This window comes from Neopsephotus bourkii, unplaced genomic scaffold (assembly GCF_033783945.1).
Source record: "Neopsephotus bourkii isolate Nb327-2 ecotype Australia unplaced genomic scaffold, CSIRO-AGI_Nbou_v1 NB_1234, whole genome shotgun sequence".
NCBI classification, from domain to species: Eukaryota; Metazoa; Chordata; class Aves; order Psittaciformes; family Psittacidae; genus Neopsephotus; species Neopsephotus bourkii.
This window is the reverse complement of record NW_026901719.1, coordinates 3,381,919-3,399,590: the sequence shown is the minus strand read 5'-3', so window position 1 is coordinate 3,399,590 and position 17,672 is coordinate 3,381,919. Positions and strand designations below refer to the sequence as shown.

At 41.5% G+C, this 17,672-nt stretch overlaps 1 protein-coding gene across 7 annotated transcripts in view; it reads right to left on the bottom strand.

Annotated features, from left to right (window-relative positions):
- Positions 1-2,549: 2,549 nt before the first annotated feature.
- The window catches only part of BEND2 (BEN domain containing 2), a 32,909-nt gene continuing 17,786 nt past the window's right edge, over positions 2,550-17,672 (bottom strand). For all 7 annotated transcript variants that reach the window (XM_061364510.1, XM_061364516.1, XM_061364512.1 and 4 more), the window contains 6 exons: positions 15,035-15,548; positions 13,675-13,875; positions 12,588-12,709; positions 11,750-11,957; positions 10,391-10,594; positions 2,550-3,471 (listed from right to left, as the gene is read on the bottom strand). In XM_061364510.1, the coding sequence (XP_061220494.1) occupies positions 3,236-3,471; positions 10,391-10,594; positions 11,750-11,957; positions 12,588-12,709; positions 13,675-13,875; positions 15,035-15,548 (1,485 nt within the window). In that variant the 3' untranslated portion in view covers positions 2,550-3,235. The remainder of the gene's footprint in view (positions 3,472-10,390; positions 10,595-11,749; positions 11,958-12,587; positions 12,710-13,674; positions 13,876-15,034; positions 15,549-17,672) is intronic.

Here is a 17,672-nt window from a genome sequence, read left to right as displayed (position 1 = left end):
AATTTTCAAAGTTTGTTTGGTTTCTTAATACACAATTCAGTGCACTAATAAATATTAGTGTTGTGTGGCCAGAAAGGGCATATTTACTGTTGACAGTAAATTCTTCCTCTAAGTGATAGAGGAGTGAACAAGAAGAGGAGCTCTGCTGACCTCATACTCACCTACAAGAAGGGACTGGTTGAGAATGTGAAGGTCAAAAGCAGCCTTACCTCAGTGACCATGAGATGGTGGAGTTCAGGATCCTAAGGGGAGACAGGAGAGTAAAAAGCAGGCTCACAATCCTGGACTTCAGGAAAGCAGACTTTGGTCTGCTCCAAGATCTGCTATGAAGAGTCCTATGGGATTAGGGCCCTGGACAGAAGATGGCCCAAGAAAGTTGGTCAAAATGTACGGATCACATCCTCTAAGCTCCAGAGAGCCATCAAAATAAACAACAAGCCCAGCAAAAATGCCAGGAGGCCTGTGCTGAACCAGGAGATTCTGAAGAAATTCAAGCATGTAGAATGTGGAAGAAAAACCAAGTAATCCAGGAGGAATGCAGTGACATTGTCTGAGCATTCAGGAGTGAAGTTAGGAAAGCTTAAGCCCGACTGGAACTAAAAGTGGCCAGGGATGTCAAAGATAGCAAGAAGAGCTTCTGTAAATACACAGGTGACAAAAGTGCCCAGTGCTGAATGACACAGGGAACCTGGTGACAAAGTACACAGAAAAGGCTGAGAAATTCAGTTCTGCCTTTGTCTTGCTTTTTATGAGCGAGATTGACCCTCAAGATTCCAGAGACCAGGGGCAAGGCTGGAGCAATGAATATCCACTGGGTGGAAGAGGAGCTGCTCAGGCAATCCATAAACAAACTGGATGTGTATTAAGTTCAAGAATCCTGATGGAATGAGCCCACGAATGCTGAGGGAGCTGGCTGATGCCACTGCAAGGCCACTCTTGATTAATCTTTGATTGTTCAAGGCTTAATGGGACAAGTGCCAAAAGACAGGGTGAAAGCAGATGTCACTGCTGTCTTCAAGAAGGGCAAGGAGGACTCCGGGAACTACAAGCCAGTCAGCCATACCTCCATTCCTGGGAAAGTGATGGGACAGCTAATCCTGGAAGCCATTTCCAGTCAGATGAAGGACAAGAATACTACCAGGAGTAGTCACTGCATGGCTTCAACAAGGGGAAGTCACAGCTGACCAACTTGATAAGCTTCTACAATAAAATGATTGGCAGATGAGTGAAGAGGCGTGACTATTGAACACTTGGACTTGAGGAAAGTCGTCAACACTGTCTCCCGTAAGATCCTCACATACAAGCTGTTGATGTATAGACTGGATGAGCAGTGAGGTGGACTGGAAACTGTAAAAAAGTCAGGGCCCAGAGAGTGGTAATCAGCAGCACAAAGTCTAGATGAAGGCCAGTAAGGTAACATCCAAGGCACTAGCGAAGTACCCCAGGGATCAATACTGGATCTGACCCTGTTTAACATCTTCATTAACAACCTCAGTGATGAGGCAGAGTGTACCATGGGATGTTCTAGTGGACATTAAGTTGAACATGAGGCAGCCACATGCTCTTGCTGCAAAGGTGGCTAATGGTACCCTGAGCTGCATTAGGACAATGTTGCCAGGAGGGCTCAAGGAGGTGATCCTTCTCCTCTTCTCAGTACTTGTGAGGTCACACATGGAGTGCTGGGTGCAGCTCTGGGCTCCCCAGTACAGGATTGCACAGACATACTGGAGAAAGTCCAAAGCACTACAAAGATGATGAAGAGACTGGAGCATCACTCCTGTGAGGAAAGGCTGAGAGAGCTGAGACGGTTGAATCTGGAGAAGAAATGGCTCAAGAGGGATCTCATCAATATATATAAATACCTGAGGGGAGGTTGCAAAGAGAACATATAGCCAATAGAACAGAGCCGTGCTCTTTTCAGTGGTGCCCAGTGGCAGGACCAGAAGCAATAGATACAAACCAAAACACGTGAGGTTCCATCTGAACATCAGGAAACGCTTTTTTTTCACTGTGACAGTGACTGAGCCCTTGCAGCAGTTGCCCCAGAATATTGTGGAGTTTTCAACCTTGGAGATATTAAAAAATGGTCTGGACACTGTGCTACACAATTGGCTCTAGGTGGTCCTGCCTGAGCAGGAAAAACAGATCAGATGACCTCCAGATATCCCTTCCAAACTCTGTGACTCTGCAAATAACCACCGCACATCTTTCAAAATTTTAAGTCAACAAAGGCAGGGTGACAAGTCTTTAGAACACCAGCCTGCCCAGACAGCAAAGCAAGCACTTTTAGCCTTGTAGACCTGAGTATTAAAAACTATGATTATGAGCTTGAGAAGGCATACTGATGCTGATAATCTCTGACTACATACCAGCAATCCAGCAGTGTTCTCAGTTGTAACTGAAGGTCCAACTTGAAAGCGATGGAAATTAATATTTCTCGAATTGGTATTAGGATCCAAATTTTCTAGACAAAAGTTGCAACAGATTTGCACCTTGTGGACATCCACACGAGTTGATGAGACATATACCACTGAACAGCAGACCAAGACCCTGAAGAAGCATTTTCTTTAATTTTCATCAAGAAAAAACAGAACCAGCCATCAAACTGTTTGTTCTGGATCCTTCCTCTGTGCTTTTGTAGAGCTAAATCAGAGCAAAGAAAATATTACCAACTGTAATTACATTTTTGCCTGCCTCTTTCCTTATTCTACAATGAAGACTGCTGTAGGAGGCAAAAAAGGCGAGCAACATAACAAGTCAGCTGGATGCAGGATTTATTTTTTTTCCTTTCTGCATTAGATATTTTGGCTTAAAATATCCAACTGTCAAAGCAAATTTCATTCCTCACACATGAGATAATTTTAGTGGTTATGAGTTTTCCTCCGAAAAGAACCAATCATTCCACATTTCTATCTGCTTCTGCTGACTTGATACACGGTGCATCTTTTCCAATTAGATTAATGTTTTAGAGTCAATGAATCATGAGAAGAAAAATGCTTTTAGGAGAGAGCACATTGCAAATGCTGCAGGGAACAGTGGAAGTAACTTCTGAGGAGCACACATGCTACTTATAAAAGAAGTTACAGTTCCCAAGTCTTCTAACTTTGGTCTCATGAAGTAAATACTATTCCATGCAGCTGACAACTCAGTATAACAGGACAACTTGATGCAGCAGGCTTCTATGTGGGGTTTATAAAACCACTAAACTAGGATTTGAGATGCACACTAAAGACCTTCAGTCCATGAGATTGATAGTGCCACTTTCAAATGGCTTCACTGAAGTAGGACTCTGTGGTGGACTCTTTGCACTCAGTGGTGGCATGGTCAAGACCTTCTGGCGTATTCCAACTGTGGCTTTTTTATGGTCATGTCTGAGACTGCGGATTGTGCTGTTTATGGCAGCAACACATGCCTTCCAATCATAACCAGTTTCCTTTAGATCAAAGGATGGATAATTCTCTTGAAGAAAGTCTAAAAATAATCAAGTACACAAAAGTGAGTTATGAATCATTTATGGAAGTTATATACTCTTTTATTGATGTAATTAAGCCATAACAAGTGCATGCTACCAAAACAGGATGGCTAGGCACATTATAAGGCTTGAAAAGCAAAGCTAGAGAGCAAATACTCCCTACCTCCCCTTATTTTATTGATGTGAAAAAGGGTAACAAAAGGTCTAAGCATAAAAGCAAAATTTGCAAAGAAGCATGTAACCATGTATGTGGGCTTGATCCCTTTAAGTGCTGAATAATTTCAGCTTCTAATGTGATCAATCAAGGGCAAAGAAATCTCAGGCTCCACTTCAGAATGACTGTTATTCAGCAGATCTCCTTCAGAGATCTCCAACAACTATAGTCATTAAAATGAAACACAGTAATTCAACATAATACAGCTTTAGAGGAACAGTGACAGAAAAACTGCAAAAGCTTGTTCCTTGCCATACTGCAACAAGATCAATAAGCAGGTAGTAACTGGATAAATAAGGTAAGACTATAGCACTTCCCCTCCTCCCCCCCCAACAAGTAAAACACGTAGCTTTTAAAACAGATATTTTTTAATTATTGAGGAGTGATCACTTTTCTGAGCTTAGCTGAATTACACGTTTTCTTCAAGCAAGCCCTTAAAAGATATAAATAAGCACCAAAAGGAAACCTCAGCTATAATTTCAAATCAAATGCAATACTACTTCTACATCTCTGATTAACATCTAGATTTACCTTAACAGAATGAAAAGTATAGCTAGTCGATACTATGCCAGTTTTGTTCTTCCATTGCTCTCTCATATACTAGCAAGTAAAAATCTAATATAGTATCACTGATTACAGGTGATATTTTAACTTGCAGCATGGGTCTCTCTGTTTGTTTTCTTCCTTCAGAAAGACTTGTGCTCTTGCAGTTTATGCTGCTCCAGCGGGGGCAAAGGGGAAAGCGAGAGCACCTTGGGTTCTTTTACTCCCAGGCTGCTCCTGTAATAAACTATGCTGACAAAGGACACACAAGATGTCAGCTGAAGCAGCAGCTGGGCTCTGTTCCCTTCCACTCCCAGCAGTGAATTCAGTAAGATGCTTGGCCTCAGAGCTACAACAAATAACAGGAATTCCTTATACCAGGCTGTCCTGTGTTCAGCAGTAGCAGTCATTTTTCTCCTTCTTAGTAGCTGGTGCAGTGCTGTTGTTTTTGGCTTTCGGCCTGGGAACAGTGCTGATAACACCGATGTTTTTAGTTGCTGCTCAGTAATGTTTACTCTGACCAAGGACTTTCTGAGTCTCATGCTCTGCCAGGGAGGAGGGGAAGCTGGGAGGAAGTAGAGACAGGACGCCTGACCCAAACTACCTAAAGACGTATTCCATACCACAGCACGTCATGCCCACTGTATAAACTGGGGGCAGTTACCCAGAAGGGGTAGATGACTGCACGGTTGAGCTGGGTAGCAGTTGGTGGGTGGTAAGCGGTTGTATTCTCTTCCCTTGTTATCTCCCTTATCATTATTATTATTGGTGGTAGCAGTAGTGATTTGTGTTATACCTTAGGTACTGGACTAGTCTTATCTCAACCCATGGGAGTTACATTCTTTCGATTCTCCCCCCCATCCCTCCAGGAGGGGGGCGGGGGAGGAAGGGGTGGGGACTTGACAGAGTGGCTGTGTGGTTTGGAGTTATGGCTGAGCTTAAACCACAACACAGGCCAACAAAACCATTGTACATGGCCCACAAAACAAGTTTTTAGATTATGCCTTTTCTGTCACAGAAATTGACCAATTGTAGGGACTATGGTAGGGGCTATGTGGGGCCCCTTCCTGCTCAGCAGGTTACATTCAGGCCATGTTATAATGTTAAAGAAAACAGGAGCGGGGACTGTCCTCTGCCCCCACAGCCAAGTGACATGGCACAGTTGCAATCACGACACAGACGTCTTTGTCTCTCTTCTGGTCTGGAGCCTACATGGTGTTCCTGCGGCCCTAAGACACACTTGCATCTTTTGAATGCTTCTTAAGCTCAAGATGTCACAAAACAAAATATGTGTACATCTGAAGCTGCTTAAAGTGGCAAAGCTTCCCAGGCTAGTGGTGATGGAATATGCACAGTCTGGGAAAGCCCACTCTTATGCACTGCCTTGCCATATTGGGAATGGTTTCTGGCATGCTCTCTCTCTCAAGAGACATACCAACATACCCACATACCAACCCAGAGAGTGAGAGCCCCAGCCACATTTTATTTAGCACTACTGCTGTGCCCTCAGAGGCAATCTTGCTACACCTGCAGAGCTGTTAGGCTGCACTGTCCAGATGTTAATGACACTTTCAACCTCCCTGTGTTCTAGACATGGAGGAGAAGCAGTTTCAAGATTTGTTAGGAGATGCATGTTGCAAAAAGTGTGATGAATCACAGAAAACCTCAAGTCAGAAGGGACCCATAAGGATCATCTAGTTCAACCCCCTTCTCCTCACAGTGCTCCCTAAAACTAAATCCTATGACCAAGACTGCTGTCCAGACAAGCATAACTAGTCAAATATGCAACCTTACTAACTTAGTGGTCACTATCCCATAGTGATCCCATGAGGAAACAAGAGGAAATAAAACCCTACATCAAGCCAGTGCTGCTGGGAAATGTTGAAAGCACTCCACTATTACACTACCTATCACCTGGGATCCAGCCCCGTAAAAAACATCCCCCAAGCAAAACTTAGAGAATGCATGTATTTTTTCTTTAGATTTCCCACAGAAAAAAAGCTGACTTTTACAATTAAAATATGACAAGAACACAAAGATGGAAATATTTCCAATACTGCATAACCAAACCTTTCCAAGTATGTTGAACTGAGATACTGTTACAGTCACAGAGCATATGGCCACCAAAAACCTGATAATCTTTCCCCCCACCACCACTGTTTATGGTGGCCATGCTTAAATCTCTGCCAGATAATACCAACTTTTCTTCTGTGTGATAACTCAGACACACTTTTCTACCTATAACCTACTTCATGTTTGTCCTCACTTGCTACGTAACTGTTATGCTAATTCTATTTGTCACATTTCTGCTGTCTTTATCCAGCCTTGCAGGAGGGACCAAATGAGACTAACAGAATACTCCCTCTCAAGTGGGAGGGAGCATGGATCAGTGTTCCAGAAGTCTTAATGCTTAAGCCAGAACAATGCAGAAGGCAAAATATCTGCTACTACTCCAACCATAACATGCTCTCCCTCTGTTTCTGGAATAGCATTTGCAAATAGGGTGAATAATTCCAATTTCCTGAAGAAATCCTGGATACACAATAAGCTGAGGAAACTGTGAAACTGTCCATGCTCATATAGTGGAACAGGCTGCCACATGTTATTTTAAAAGACACACTTCAATAAAAAACTGTTATTCAAAGAGCTCAAACTGGTCTAGTTCAAAATGCTGCCTGTTAGTTGGCAGCAGTCTGTATCCCAAGTGCAGCTTCTAAACAACTAAGCAATTTGCCGAGACCTTTTCTCTCTATAGAGCCTCTGAGGTTGACAGGGACAGCCCACCTGTGATCCCTCACAGGGGCAAGGCACTTGAATCCTTTCCTTTCCAGTCAGTCATTCAGTCTGTGAAGGACCTTGGGAGGTTTCTACTCCAAGCTTCTCCCAAAGCAGAGACAACTCTAAGGTCAGATCAGATTGTTCAGGGCTTTGTTCACTGACCTGTGGAAAAAGGACAGATGGCACAACCTCATGGAGCGACGTGCTCCAGTGCTGGACTGTCTGTCCGCATGGGGAAAAGGAGTTTGCTCATATTCAGTCTAAACTTCTCATTTCCACTTACGCCTATGGTTTCTCACCTCCCACATTCAATGCTGCTAACAGCCTGACTCTAGAAGTCTGCTGAGAAGAGAGACAGTGGCAGGCTGCTACTAGGTCCCTTAGAACGTTCTCTTTTCTAGACTAAGTAAACCCAGATTCCTCACTGGGCAGGTGCTCTAGTTTCATGTCCCTTCTGGTGGCCTTCCAGCTTTATCAGTATCTCTTTCTTAAACTAGAGGACCCCAAATCTGACATAGTAATCCAAATGCAAACTCATAAATGCTAAACAGAGGGCAAACTTCCTCTTGATCTCCTGGCTGTGTACCTGTTAATAATGTCAAATGAAAACTTGGTGTGTGTTCTCCATTTTCTCCAAGACATAAAGATGTTAAACAGACTAGGTAAAAAAGTGCTGACTATTCCCAACCACCACTACCCACAGGCCTGAGAAACCTTCATAGAATCACAGAACAGTTAGCGTGGGAAAGGACCTTAAGATCATAAAGTTCCAACCCCCCTGCCAGGGGCAGGGACACCTTGCTCTAAACCACATCACTGAAGGCTCTGTCCAACCTGGCCTTGAACACTGCCAGGGATGGAGCATTCATAACTTCCCTGGGCAACCCATTCCAGTGCCTCACCACCCTAACAGGAAAGAATTTCTTCCTTATATCCAATATAAACTTCCCCTGTTTTAAGTTCAAACCCATTACCCCTTGTCCTATCCTTACAGTTCCTAATGAAGAGTCCCTCCCCAACATCCTTATAGGCCCCCTTCAGATACTGGAAGGCTGCTATGAGGTCTCCCCACAGCCTTCTCTTCTCCAGGCTGAACAGCCCCAACTTTCTCAGCCGATCTTCATACGGGAGGTGCCCCAGTCCCCTGATCATCCTCACAGCCTCCTCTGGACTTGTTCCAACAGTTCCATGTCCTTTTTATGTTGAGGACACCGGAACTGCACACAATACTCCAAGTGAGGTCTCACGGGAGCAGAGTGGAGGGGCAGGATCACCTCCTTCGACCTGCTGGTCACGCTCCTTTTGATGCAGCCCAGGATACGGTTGGCTTTCCGGGCTGCAAGCGCACACTGCTGGCTCATGTTCATTATCTCATTGACCAACACCCCCAAGTCCTTCTCCGCAGGGCTGCTCTGAATCTCTTCTCTGCCCAGCCTGTAGCTGTGCCTGGGAATGCTCTGACCCAGGTGTAGGACCTTGCACTTGGCATGGTTAAACTTCATCAGGTTGGCATCAGCACACCTCACAAGCGTGCCAAGGTCCCTCTGGATGGCATTCCTTCCCTCCAGCGTATCAACCGAACCACACAGCTTGGTGTCATCGGCAAACTTGCTGAGGGCGCACTCAATCCCACTGTCCATGTCAGCGACGAAGATGTTAAACAAGACCGGTTCCAACACCGATCCCTGAGGGACACCACTCGTTACTGATCTCCAGCCGGACATTGAGCCATTAACCACAACTCTTTGTGTGTGGCCATCCAGGCAGTTCTTTATCCACCGAGTGGTCCATCCATCAAATGATGTCTCTTCAATTTAGAGACAAGGATGTCATGCGTGACAGTGCCAAACGCTTTGCACAAGTCCAGGTAGATGATGTCAACTGCTTTACCCATGTCCATCAGTTTTGTAGTCCCATCATAGAAGGCCACCAAACTGGTCAGGCAGGATTTCCCCTCAGTGAAGTCATGGTGAAGACTAAGGTAGAGGAGGCACTGAACAGATCTGCGCAATCTGACTCTGCTGTCACTAAGTTACCTGTCCCATTCAGCACCTGGCCCACGTACTCCTTGATCAATCTTTTATGATTAATGCTGTGGTAGAAGCTGCCCTTCACATTCCTTGCAAGTATCAACTCTCGCTGAGTTTTGGCTTTACTGACACCATTCCAACACTCTCAGGCAAAGTTGCTGTCCTGATTTCAGCCAGCTTAATTTTCTTCCTGTTATCTGGTATAGTGCTGTGATTTGAATTTAGGATGAGAATAATGTTGATAACCCACTGATACCCCTGATACTGATAAGGATATGATGTTACCCTTAGTATATAAACTAGGGGAAAAGCTGGCTGGGGACTACTGCTCCAGAACTGGCTGGGCTTCAGTCAGCAGGGGAAGAACAACTGCTCTATGCATCATTTGTTTTGTATATTCTAATTCTTTTATCATCATTATTTTCCCTTCTGTTTCTGTCCTACTGTCTATCTCAACCCACAAATGTTAATTTTGTACACCAATACTCCCCCTATCTGACTGCAGAGTGACACACTTGAGGTGAGCAAGAGTCTGTGTGGTGTTTAAATACCTGGCAGGTTAAACCACAACAGTTGCTAAATTCTGCTTCATAAGCTATCCTTGCTTCTAAGCTCTCTGTACTGCTTTTCTTCGCCCCTCCCCCCCCCCCTTTTTTTTTTTTCCACTGGAGCTCAGTTGTGGATCCCTTGCTTAGCTAAACTTGTTCCCCGTAACCCTACCAGTTCTCCTAAGTGTCAGGATAGACTCTTGTGCTTGCAGAAAGCTGTCCTTAAAGGCCTGCAAACTTCGAGTTTCCCTTCACCTCAGAGCTGTTTTCTTACAAGCTCGCACCTATGTGTTTCCCAAATAAGCTGAAGTCTAGTCTCCTAAGTTACATGGTCTATACTCCCACTCTTTTAAACTCTACTCAGGATCTTGAGGTCCATTATTTCATAGTCTCTACAGACAATACTGCCACTGATTACCACACTCCAACCCTTTTTGTCAAAAGTGCCATAACCTGCTGTGGATGACCTCTGATTGTCCTACCTAGCCCCTGTATCACAAAATTATCTCCAACACCCTCCAGAATCCTCTAGGGCTGCTTCCATATCTCCCTGTGCTGCCCTTCCAAGCAGATGCCAGAGAGACTAAAGTTTCATCATACAGATCAGATTTGTGATCCAGAGACTTCCTTGAATTGCTTTAATATAACTCCATCTACTTTCTCTCAACTTGTTCCACTGCTTACATTAATACCTGCAGAATAGTTACACAGACTCACTTCTGAAACTGTGGTTTGTTCACAGGACACAAAATTAATCATTCCTGTTATTTTCTCCACATTATCACTTGAAAACAGATTTTCTTACCTCTGAGAGCATTAATTCTGTTGCAGTCCAGTGGGCTCATGCCACGTTCAAGATTACCATATACATTGCTTTTTACCAGCACATCTTCAGTGAACATATGACGAATTAGGTAGCGAGCTGACAACTCTGGCCGAGACTTCCCCTTAGCTACATAAATTACTGAGAAAGGCAACTGAACATTGCGCCATGGACTCCCAAGAAGTTCTAAAAATGATAGAGGGGGGGTAGAGAGATTTTACTTCTCCAATATTAACCATGCTTCAAAGTGGCTGTATTACAGTAAAACTAGGGCACAAAAAGCTCTTCCCAAAACTACTGTACTTGCTTGGCAAGACCTGGGTAAAACTATAACACCACAGCTAATAGTAAAATACAACATGTTGCAGACAAATATCCAAGTAGCCAAAAATCCCTCCCTGTTTTTCAGCAACATAACAGCACTTCTGATACATTTTCAGCAGTGCTAGCAATATAACCTGCATTATTAATGATCACTTTCTAAATTGTTTTCATCTCAAAAGAAGATGCTATTCCGCTTAGATAATTAGATAAAAGTTCTGCTGTTTCAATGGTGGTTAGATCCTCAAGTAGAAACTGGAAAACAGGATAAATATTTTTAACTACTTCAACCGGACTCTACTAAAAACATTTAAAAAATATATATATAAAATGTGGATAGTAATTCATGTCTGTGGGATCAGACTAACAAAACTTGGGTCCAGAAGCAGGTCTGATAGAGCCCCAAAGTGTTTCTAATCATATAAATTATTTCAAAGGTCAACTAATCTCAGTTTTTTTTTCCTGTAAGCTCTCTAGAGCATCACATGCTGTACGTGGATTTTTTTCCAGTGCATTTGTATCTTGTGCATTTCTATTAAAAAAAAAATAAGAAATTATAAAGGCTGCTTTAAGATTTTTATTGTCCTAAACAGTTTTACAGAAACATGTTTTTCTTCTGAAACTGCAATACCATTCAACAGATAATCTGAGCCATCTTACTCCATTCAGGTAGAATATCAAAAAATCCCCCCAAAATCAAAACCCCACCACACACAACCAAAATTAGGGCAACTATGAAATAATTCTTGAAAACTAATTATTCAGTGAAACTCAGCAGAACATCTTACAGATGAACTTTCCAATTTTAGAGTGGATATGCCTCGTGGGACATTGGTAGAGGCCAACCATTAGTTTGCTCTCATGAAAACCTACCATATGTACACCAAGTCACTGCCTTAAAAGTCCCAAAGTTCAGCAAATCCCTATACTACACAATTTCACCTACAGTAGCATCTTCTGCCTCTCACTGACCATTTAAAACGTAACACAAATCCAGAAGATGAACATTTCTTATTTTACCCATAGGTTCCAAAGACTGCGGTTTCTTCATCGAAGGTGCGTGGAAAGCTTCTGGAAACCTTTCCAATCCCAAATTCTGCAACATGTCAGTTGTGGCCACTTTCTGAGAGTTTTGAGAAATGCCTTCACAATCCTCATTACAATTTAAATCTACACAATGAGATTTATCTGGAGCATCAGTCACTTTTTCCTTCCCTTCAGTAGTCTCCTGAAAATTACATGAGGTTAGCACATACACTGGGAGAGGCCTACCAGTTTTCTAAGTAGTGCTCCAGTTCATTTACCATTTAGTATAAACTAGATTCCAGATATTTACAATATAGTTAATCCTGAATTTCAATCATGAAAAGCACAGGTGAAACAGATACTAAATATTCACAGACTTGCACAAAGCTTTTTAGAAGCACAGGTAAATGGGAGTTACAGGTGTTCTGTGAGTGATGTTTCAGACAATATAAAATTGAAATACATAGATGGATATATTTGAGGGAAATCCTGTGAAAATGGTGCTAGTAACTACATGTTTAAGCTTGCAATCATATCTGACACTACTTCTGGGCAACATTTACAGTGCTTTCCTTTTAGCATCCTATACGTACACATCTCTTAACTGAATGCTGGACACAGGAACAGGAAGATGCAGAGCAAGAGAAAGGGATACGCTTCAAGTATTCACCATATGGAACTAGTGCTGCAGTCAGCAGGCCTATGCTGAGCAATGCAAAGCAAGAACCCAAGGGATTTTCAATTAGAGCACTCCTATGATGAGAAATTCCAGTAACTTGAGAAAGAAGCACTAATTTAGTACTTAATATAACATCACCTTGAGACAACTTACTGGGTTTATTTTTGTTTCAGAGCGTAAGCAGCGGATCATAGCATTGACATTCGTGATACAGGTTTTCCAGTCTTTTCCATGTTCGCTCAAATCATAGTTTGGAAAATTAGTTGCAAGAAATTCTGCATAAAAAACAAAATGTTTTAAGCCTTGTGAAAAATAAGTGATGTTTAAAAATAATCTAATTTAGAAAGAGAGAAATTTAGAAAGAAATGCTTCATGTTTAATGTTCCTTATTTAGAAGCTTTAGCTTGCCAGCTTTAGCTACAGAGAGATAGCAAACTTGTGTTTTGAAGCTAAGCAGCACTGTGAATTTAACATGTGCAGTGATACTTTTTTGCTGTGTTGTGAATAATGCTTTTATTACTAAGCATTTTCTGGTAGAATTAGAGGCAAGGTATGATTTACCATACTAACTTTAAAAAAAAACAAAGCACCAACAACCCCACCCCCTACTAAAAAAAAAAAACATCAAAAAAACGGAGAGACAAGGTAATGCTGATGGTACACCTACTTCACATGGCTTAAATAACCTCCCACCTTTTAAACAGGAAGAAGGAGGTAGGTATATGGTTTCACACGTATGTGTTGGGGGATTTTTGTAAGGAAAGGGCTTGACACTGGGGAAAAAAAAAAAAAAAATTATCCTCCCATCTTTCCCATTTCTCAAACAAGAGAAGTGAACAGACTTAAAAGAAAGAGTATTTAAGAATCACCAGTTAATGCTAATCCAAAGTATACAATGACCAAAAACTCACCACAAAATCCATGCCACACAAACACAGAGTAAGTTGCAATGAAAAACTTAGAAACAGTCAGCATGACTGATGAACATGAAATCCACAAAGCTGGGAGAAATCAGAACTGGTTTATCCACTTGAGAAAAATTAATATTGAGAACTACGAAGCAGGAATTTCAAAACCAAAAGAGAGTGGAGTGGAGCTGGACACTTGCTACTGTCTTTATCAGTTCACCAGTTGCTAGATAATGATTAGCAGAAAAATACAGAGAAAGACTCCTGTAAATTAGAAACATAGTTAAGTATTGAATACGTAAAGCTGTGTATTTCAAAAGGTAGCAGCATACCTCTCACTGCAGCAATTTTGTTTGGATCCAGCGTTCTGCGCCCTCGTGCACTCACTCCCATAATGCTGCACAACAACGTTTCCTTGGGGAACAAGACACGAACTAAGTAGCGTGCCGCATATTTCGGTTTAGTCTTTTGCCGAGCTTTCATCAGATAGGTGCCAGGAACTCTTACATTTCTCACTGGGTCACCAACAAATTCTTTTGTAAAACAAGAACATTTAAAGAAAAAAATAATAATTAAAACCCCATGCAAGTTTTTAAAAATGGATATTTTTTCAAACTCTCTCTTGACCTCTGCGGTACTCTGGTCAACGTTTTCTACTACACCTAACTCCACTATGTATTACTTATCTTTGCTCTTACAAAAGCAGCTTTAAACTGGAATGGTAACAAAAATACCTTTCTTATTCATGTTAACCACCAACCAACAGAAATAACACCTAAGAAAATGCATAAGACATGTAAGAGTTCAAAATATTCAGACTGGCCTATTTTACAGAACTGCATGTTTTCAAGACAATGGCCTATGAAGAATGGCATAATCCATACATAGTACTGCTAAATCACACACTGCTTACAAATTCACAAATAGATATCTAAGTATTTCATCTACTATTCATGCAGCTCTTCAGCTGTATGAACTTATTTTTTAGACCAAAAGCAACCAAAGCCTCATAGCTTAGCCTTCTACATAATTTGATATTTATACTTGAGAAAGAAATGCATTAGTTTTTAAAACATGGTGCTATTTTATATGTGCTTGTTTATTATAATGCAACAATCTACAGAATTCTTCATTTTCTGTGGAATTCAGTATTTTGAAAGAGACCAAACATTGGAGAACGTGAGGATAGAAACGATTTTGCATAAACAAAATCCTCCACAAGAACAAAACAATATTTCCTTCAGACAACTCAGGCAAGTTGCTTTCTTAAATGGAAAACATGTATACAGGCACGTGCCTCACTTTTACTGGCAATCTGTCTTTGTAAACATACACATAGCATGCATGCATTACTTGTGACATACACACAGGTTAAAAATAGGTTACATCAAGCATAGCAAGACAGAAAGAGGGCCTAGTCTTAAAAGAACCCAAAGGATGTACTGCAGCTTGTGGTAGTCTATACAGTGTATGTACACTGCAGAGATTTTTATGTGATCCCTGGCATGTTAAAACATTCCCCTGACCTTTGCTTCAAGCATTTTAAACAGTATTCCATTACAGAAATGCCTGTAAGGCAGGCAGTTCAGCTCCTTTGCTAAATAACAATAGAGATTTTGTTAGGCATATTGTTTTATACAAGCAGCAGTATTTTAGCCTTTGTTTCTGAGTATTTATTACAAAGGAACTCACCAAAACTAGGATTGATGGAGACTGAAGACGATGGTAGTTCGTTACTAATGTTCACACCCCCAGGTGCATTTCTGTAGTTCAGCACCATCACATTATTTCCCAGACTGGCCTCAGATGGTGCTGGCATGAATGGCGATGCCACTGGTGAAGATGCAACATGGACAGTACTTTCCACAACACTTGCTACAAAATTTGATTGTGCAGAAAGGTCAGGCATCCTTTTGTTTGTTGTGCATGATGAATGCAATGAATGTGCAGAAACTATAGTGGGAAGTGGTGGGTTCTGGCTGTGAACAGGCTGCTGTGATTCAAGCTGAAGACTCTGCTGAACATGTTTTATCGTGGAATTTACATGAACATGGCTGTTTTGTAAAGCAACCCTTATGACTGGGCTCTGCCTTCCCTGTTGTGGTGAAGAAAGATGAAGACTTGGTTTCCTTTCCATGGATTTTTGTACTCCTATTTTTCCTTGGGGCAGATGGCTGGAACTTCTGTATGTAAATCCAACTGGTTTCTGCAAATGTGATTCAGAAAACAATTAAAAGGTTATATTAGAAATATCTGGTAGTTTTTTCTTTTGCAAACTAGGAAGACTACATTTTAGTAATTATGCTATTGGCAACAGACTCTTAATTACAGTATTAATTGTCATGAAGCTAGTGCTATTAGTTTTTAGCCTTCTCTTTATTTTCTTTTATTTTTGCTTGTAGTACCAACACTAAGAGTTTATCTGGTCAGCTTCAACATTTCTCAATTTGCTTCCACCCGAGGTGTTGGCACAATTACTTTGTAAAAATCCAGGGAAATATATAATAAGAAATGCAGCTTTGTAAAGGCTCTTAAAATGAACTTGATGAAAAAAAGAACAGACAAAATAACATTTAAAATCTGCCAGCCATTGACCCAGTCTGCTGAATTCTCAAGGAATGTCTCACTGCCATGTTAGCTTCTCTTTAAACAAGAGGGGAAACAATTCATTTTCTCTCCTGGCTGCCTCTTCATTCTTTAGTTGCTAGCTCAAATGATTAAACATTCAGATCTCATCTACAATGGAAGATTCAAAAGAGACTAAGACAGACAAAGGGGCTATGTTTTCCAAGGCTTGGGGTACTTTTACTAAGAAACATATGCACTCTAAAGCATGTGTTCTAGTTCAAAATACGAGCCATGGAGCAGGAGCTACCAAATGTAGCTGGCAGGCATGGCTTTAATTTTGCTGTTTCTTTTGTTTTACTTTTTGTATATTTGTTTTGTTTGCATTTTTCATTTACAGAAATCTGATTATATTCCACCCTGGTAGCCATTAAAAATAGGACCTAAAGAAAGGCTTACGGGCCAGAAAGTTTGTCCATTTCTCCAACTACTGGAGCTGATCTAACGAAAAATAAAACAAAACAAAAAAACCTTTACTACCAACCTTTCCTTATTTATATCCTTAGCCCATCACACATACAAAAATGGTACAGCTATTTAAAAAATAAAATAAATTAAAAAAAAAGAAACAACCTACAGCATTCCTGATGGTTTTAAAGAACCTAATAAAATGGTTGGCAGGCTCCATTTGCTGGCTTCCCCCTTACACCTTATAGTAATAAAAGGAAAGTCTTCCTCAAAAACAACCCCTGCAGTTCAGGACACTTTTAATCTGGACATTAAAGCAGCTGCCATCCCACATGATCAGAGGGGAGGGTAAGAGCACAGATGTCACAGGGTCCAAGTCTAACTGACAAACCCAGTTTGTTCGCCGAATCTCATATTTTTGGATGTGTGGACAGTACAAGCTTAGAGTTGTCAACAAAAATGCATTCCCAAATAAAATGTAGCACCCTGAAACAACATACACAAGGGTGTCATCACTTTTAACCACCCCTAAACCAAATGGCCATATACCTGTCTTGGCATCTCCTGACAGCAGAATCACCTCTGCTACATTAAAAGCTTTGCAATATTGTTGATTAAGAAAGGTCATTATAGACTTTATGGCCTTCTTCAAAAATCATCTGTATGTTTTCCTTTAAAAGAGCATAATTATAAGTACTGATACTCTGTCTTCTTAGTTAAAAGTGGATTGACCATATAGGAACAAAAGGGACAATGTACACTTAATATCAAACTTTCTTAAAAAAATTGGGAAAAAGGCATCTTAGAATCATAGAATAGTTAGGGTTGGAAAGGACCTTAAGATCATCAAGTTCCAACCCCCCTGCCATGGGCAAGGACGCCTCACACTAAACCATGTCACTCAAGGCTCTGTCCAACCTGGCCTTGAACACCGCCAGGGATGGAGCATTCACAACTTCCCTGGGTAACCCATTCCAGTGCCTCACCACCCTTACAGGAAAGAACTTCTTCCTTAGATCCAATCTAAACTTCCGCTGTTTTAAGTTTGAACCTGTTATCCCTTGTCCTACCCCTACAGTCCCTAATTATTAGTTTCTCCACAGCATCCCTATAGCCCCCCTTCAGATAGAATCATAGAATAGTTAGGGTTGGAAAGGACCTTAAGATCATCAAATTCCAACTCCCCTGCCATGGGAAGGGACACCTCGCTCCAAACCATATCACCCAAGGCCTCGTCCAACCTGGCCTTTAACACTGCCAGGGATGGAGCATCCACAACCTCCCTGGGCAACATATT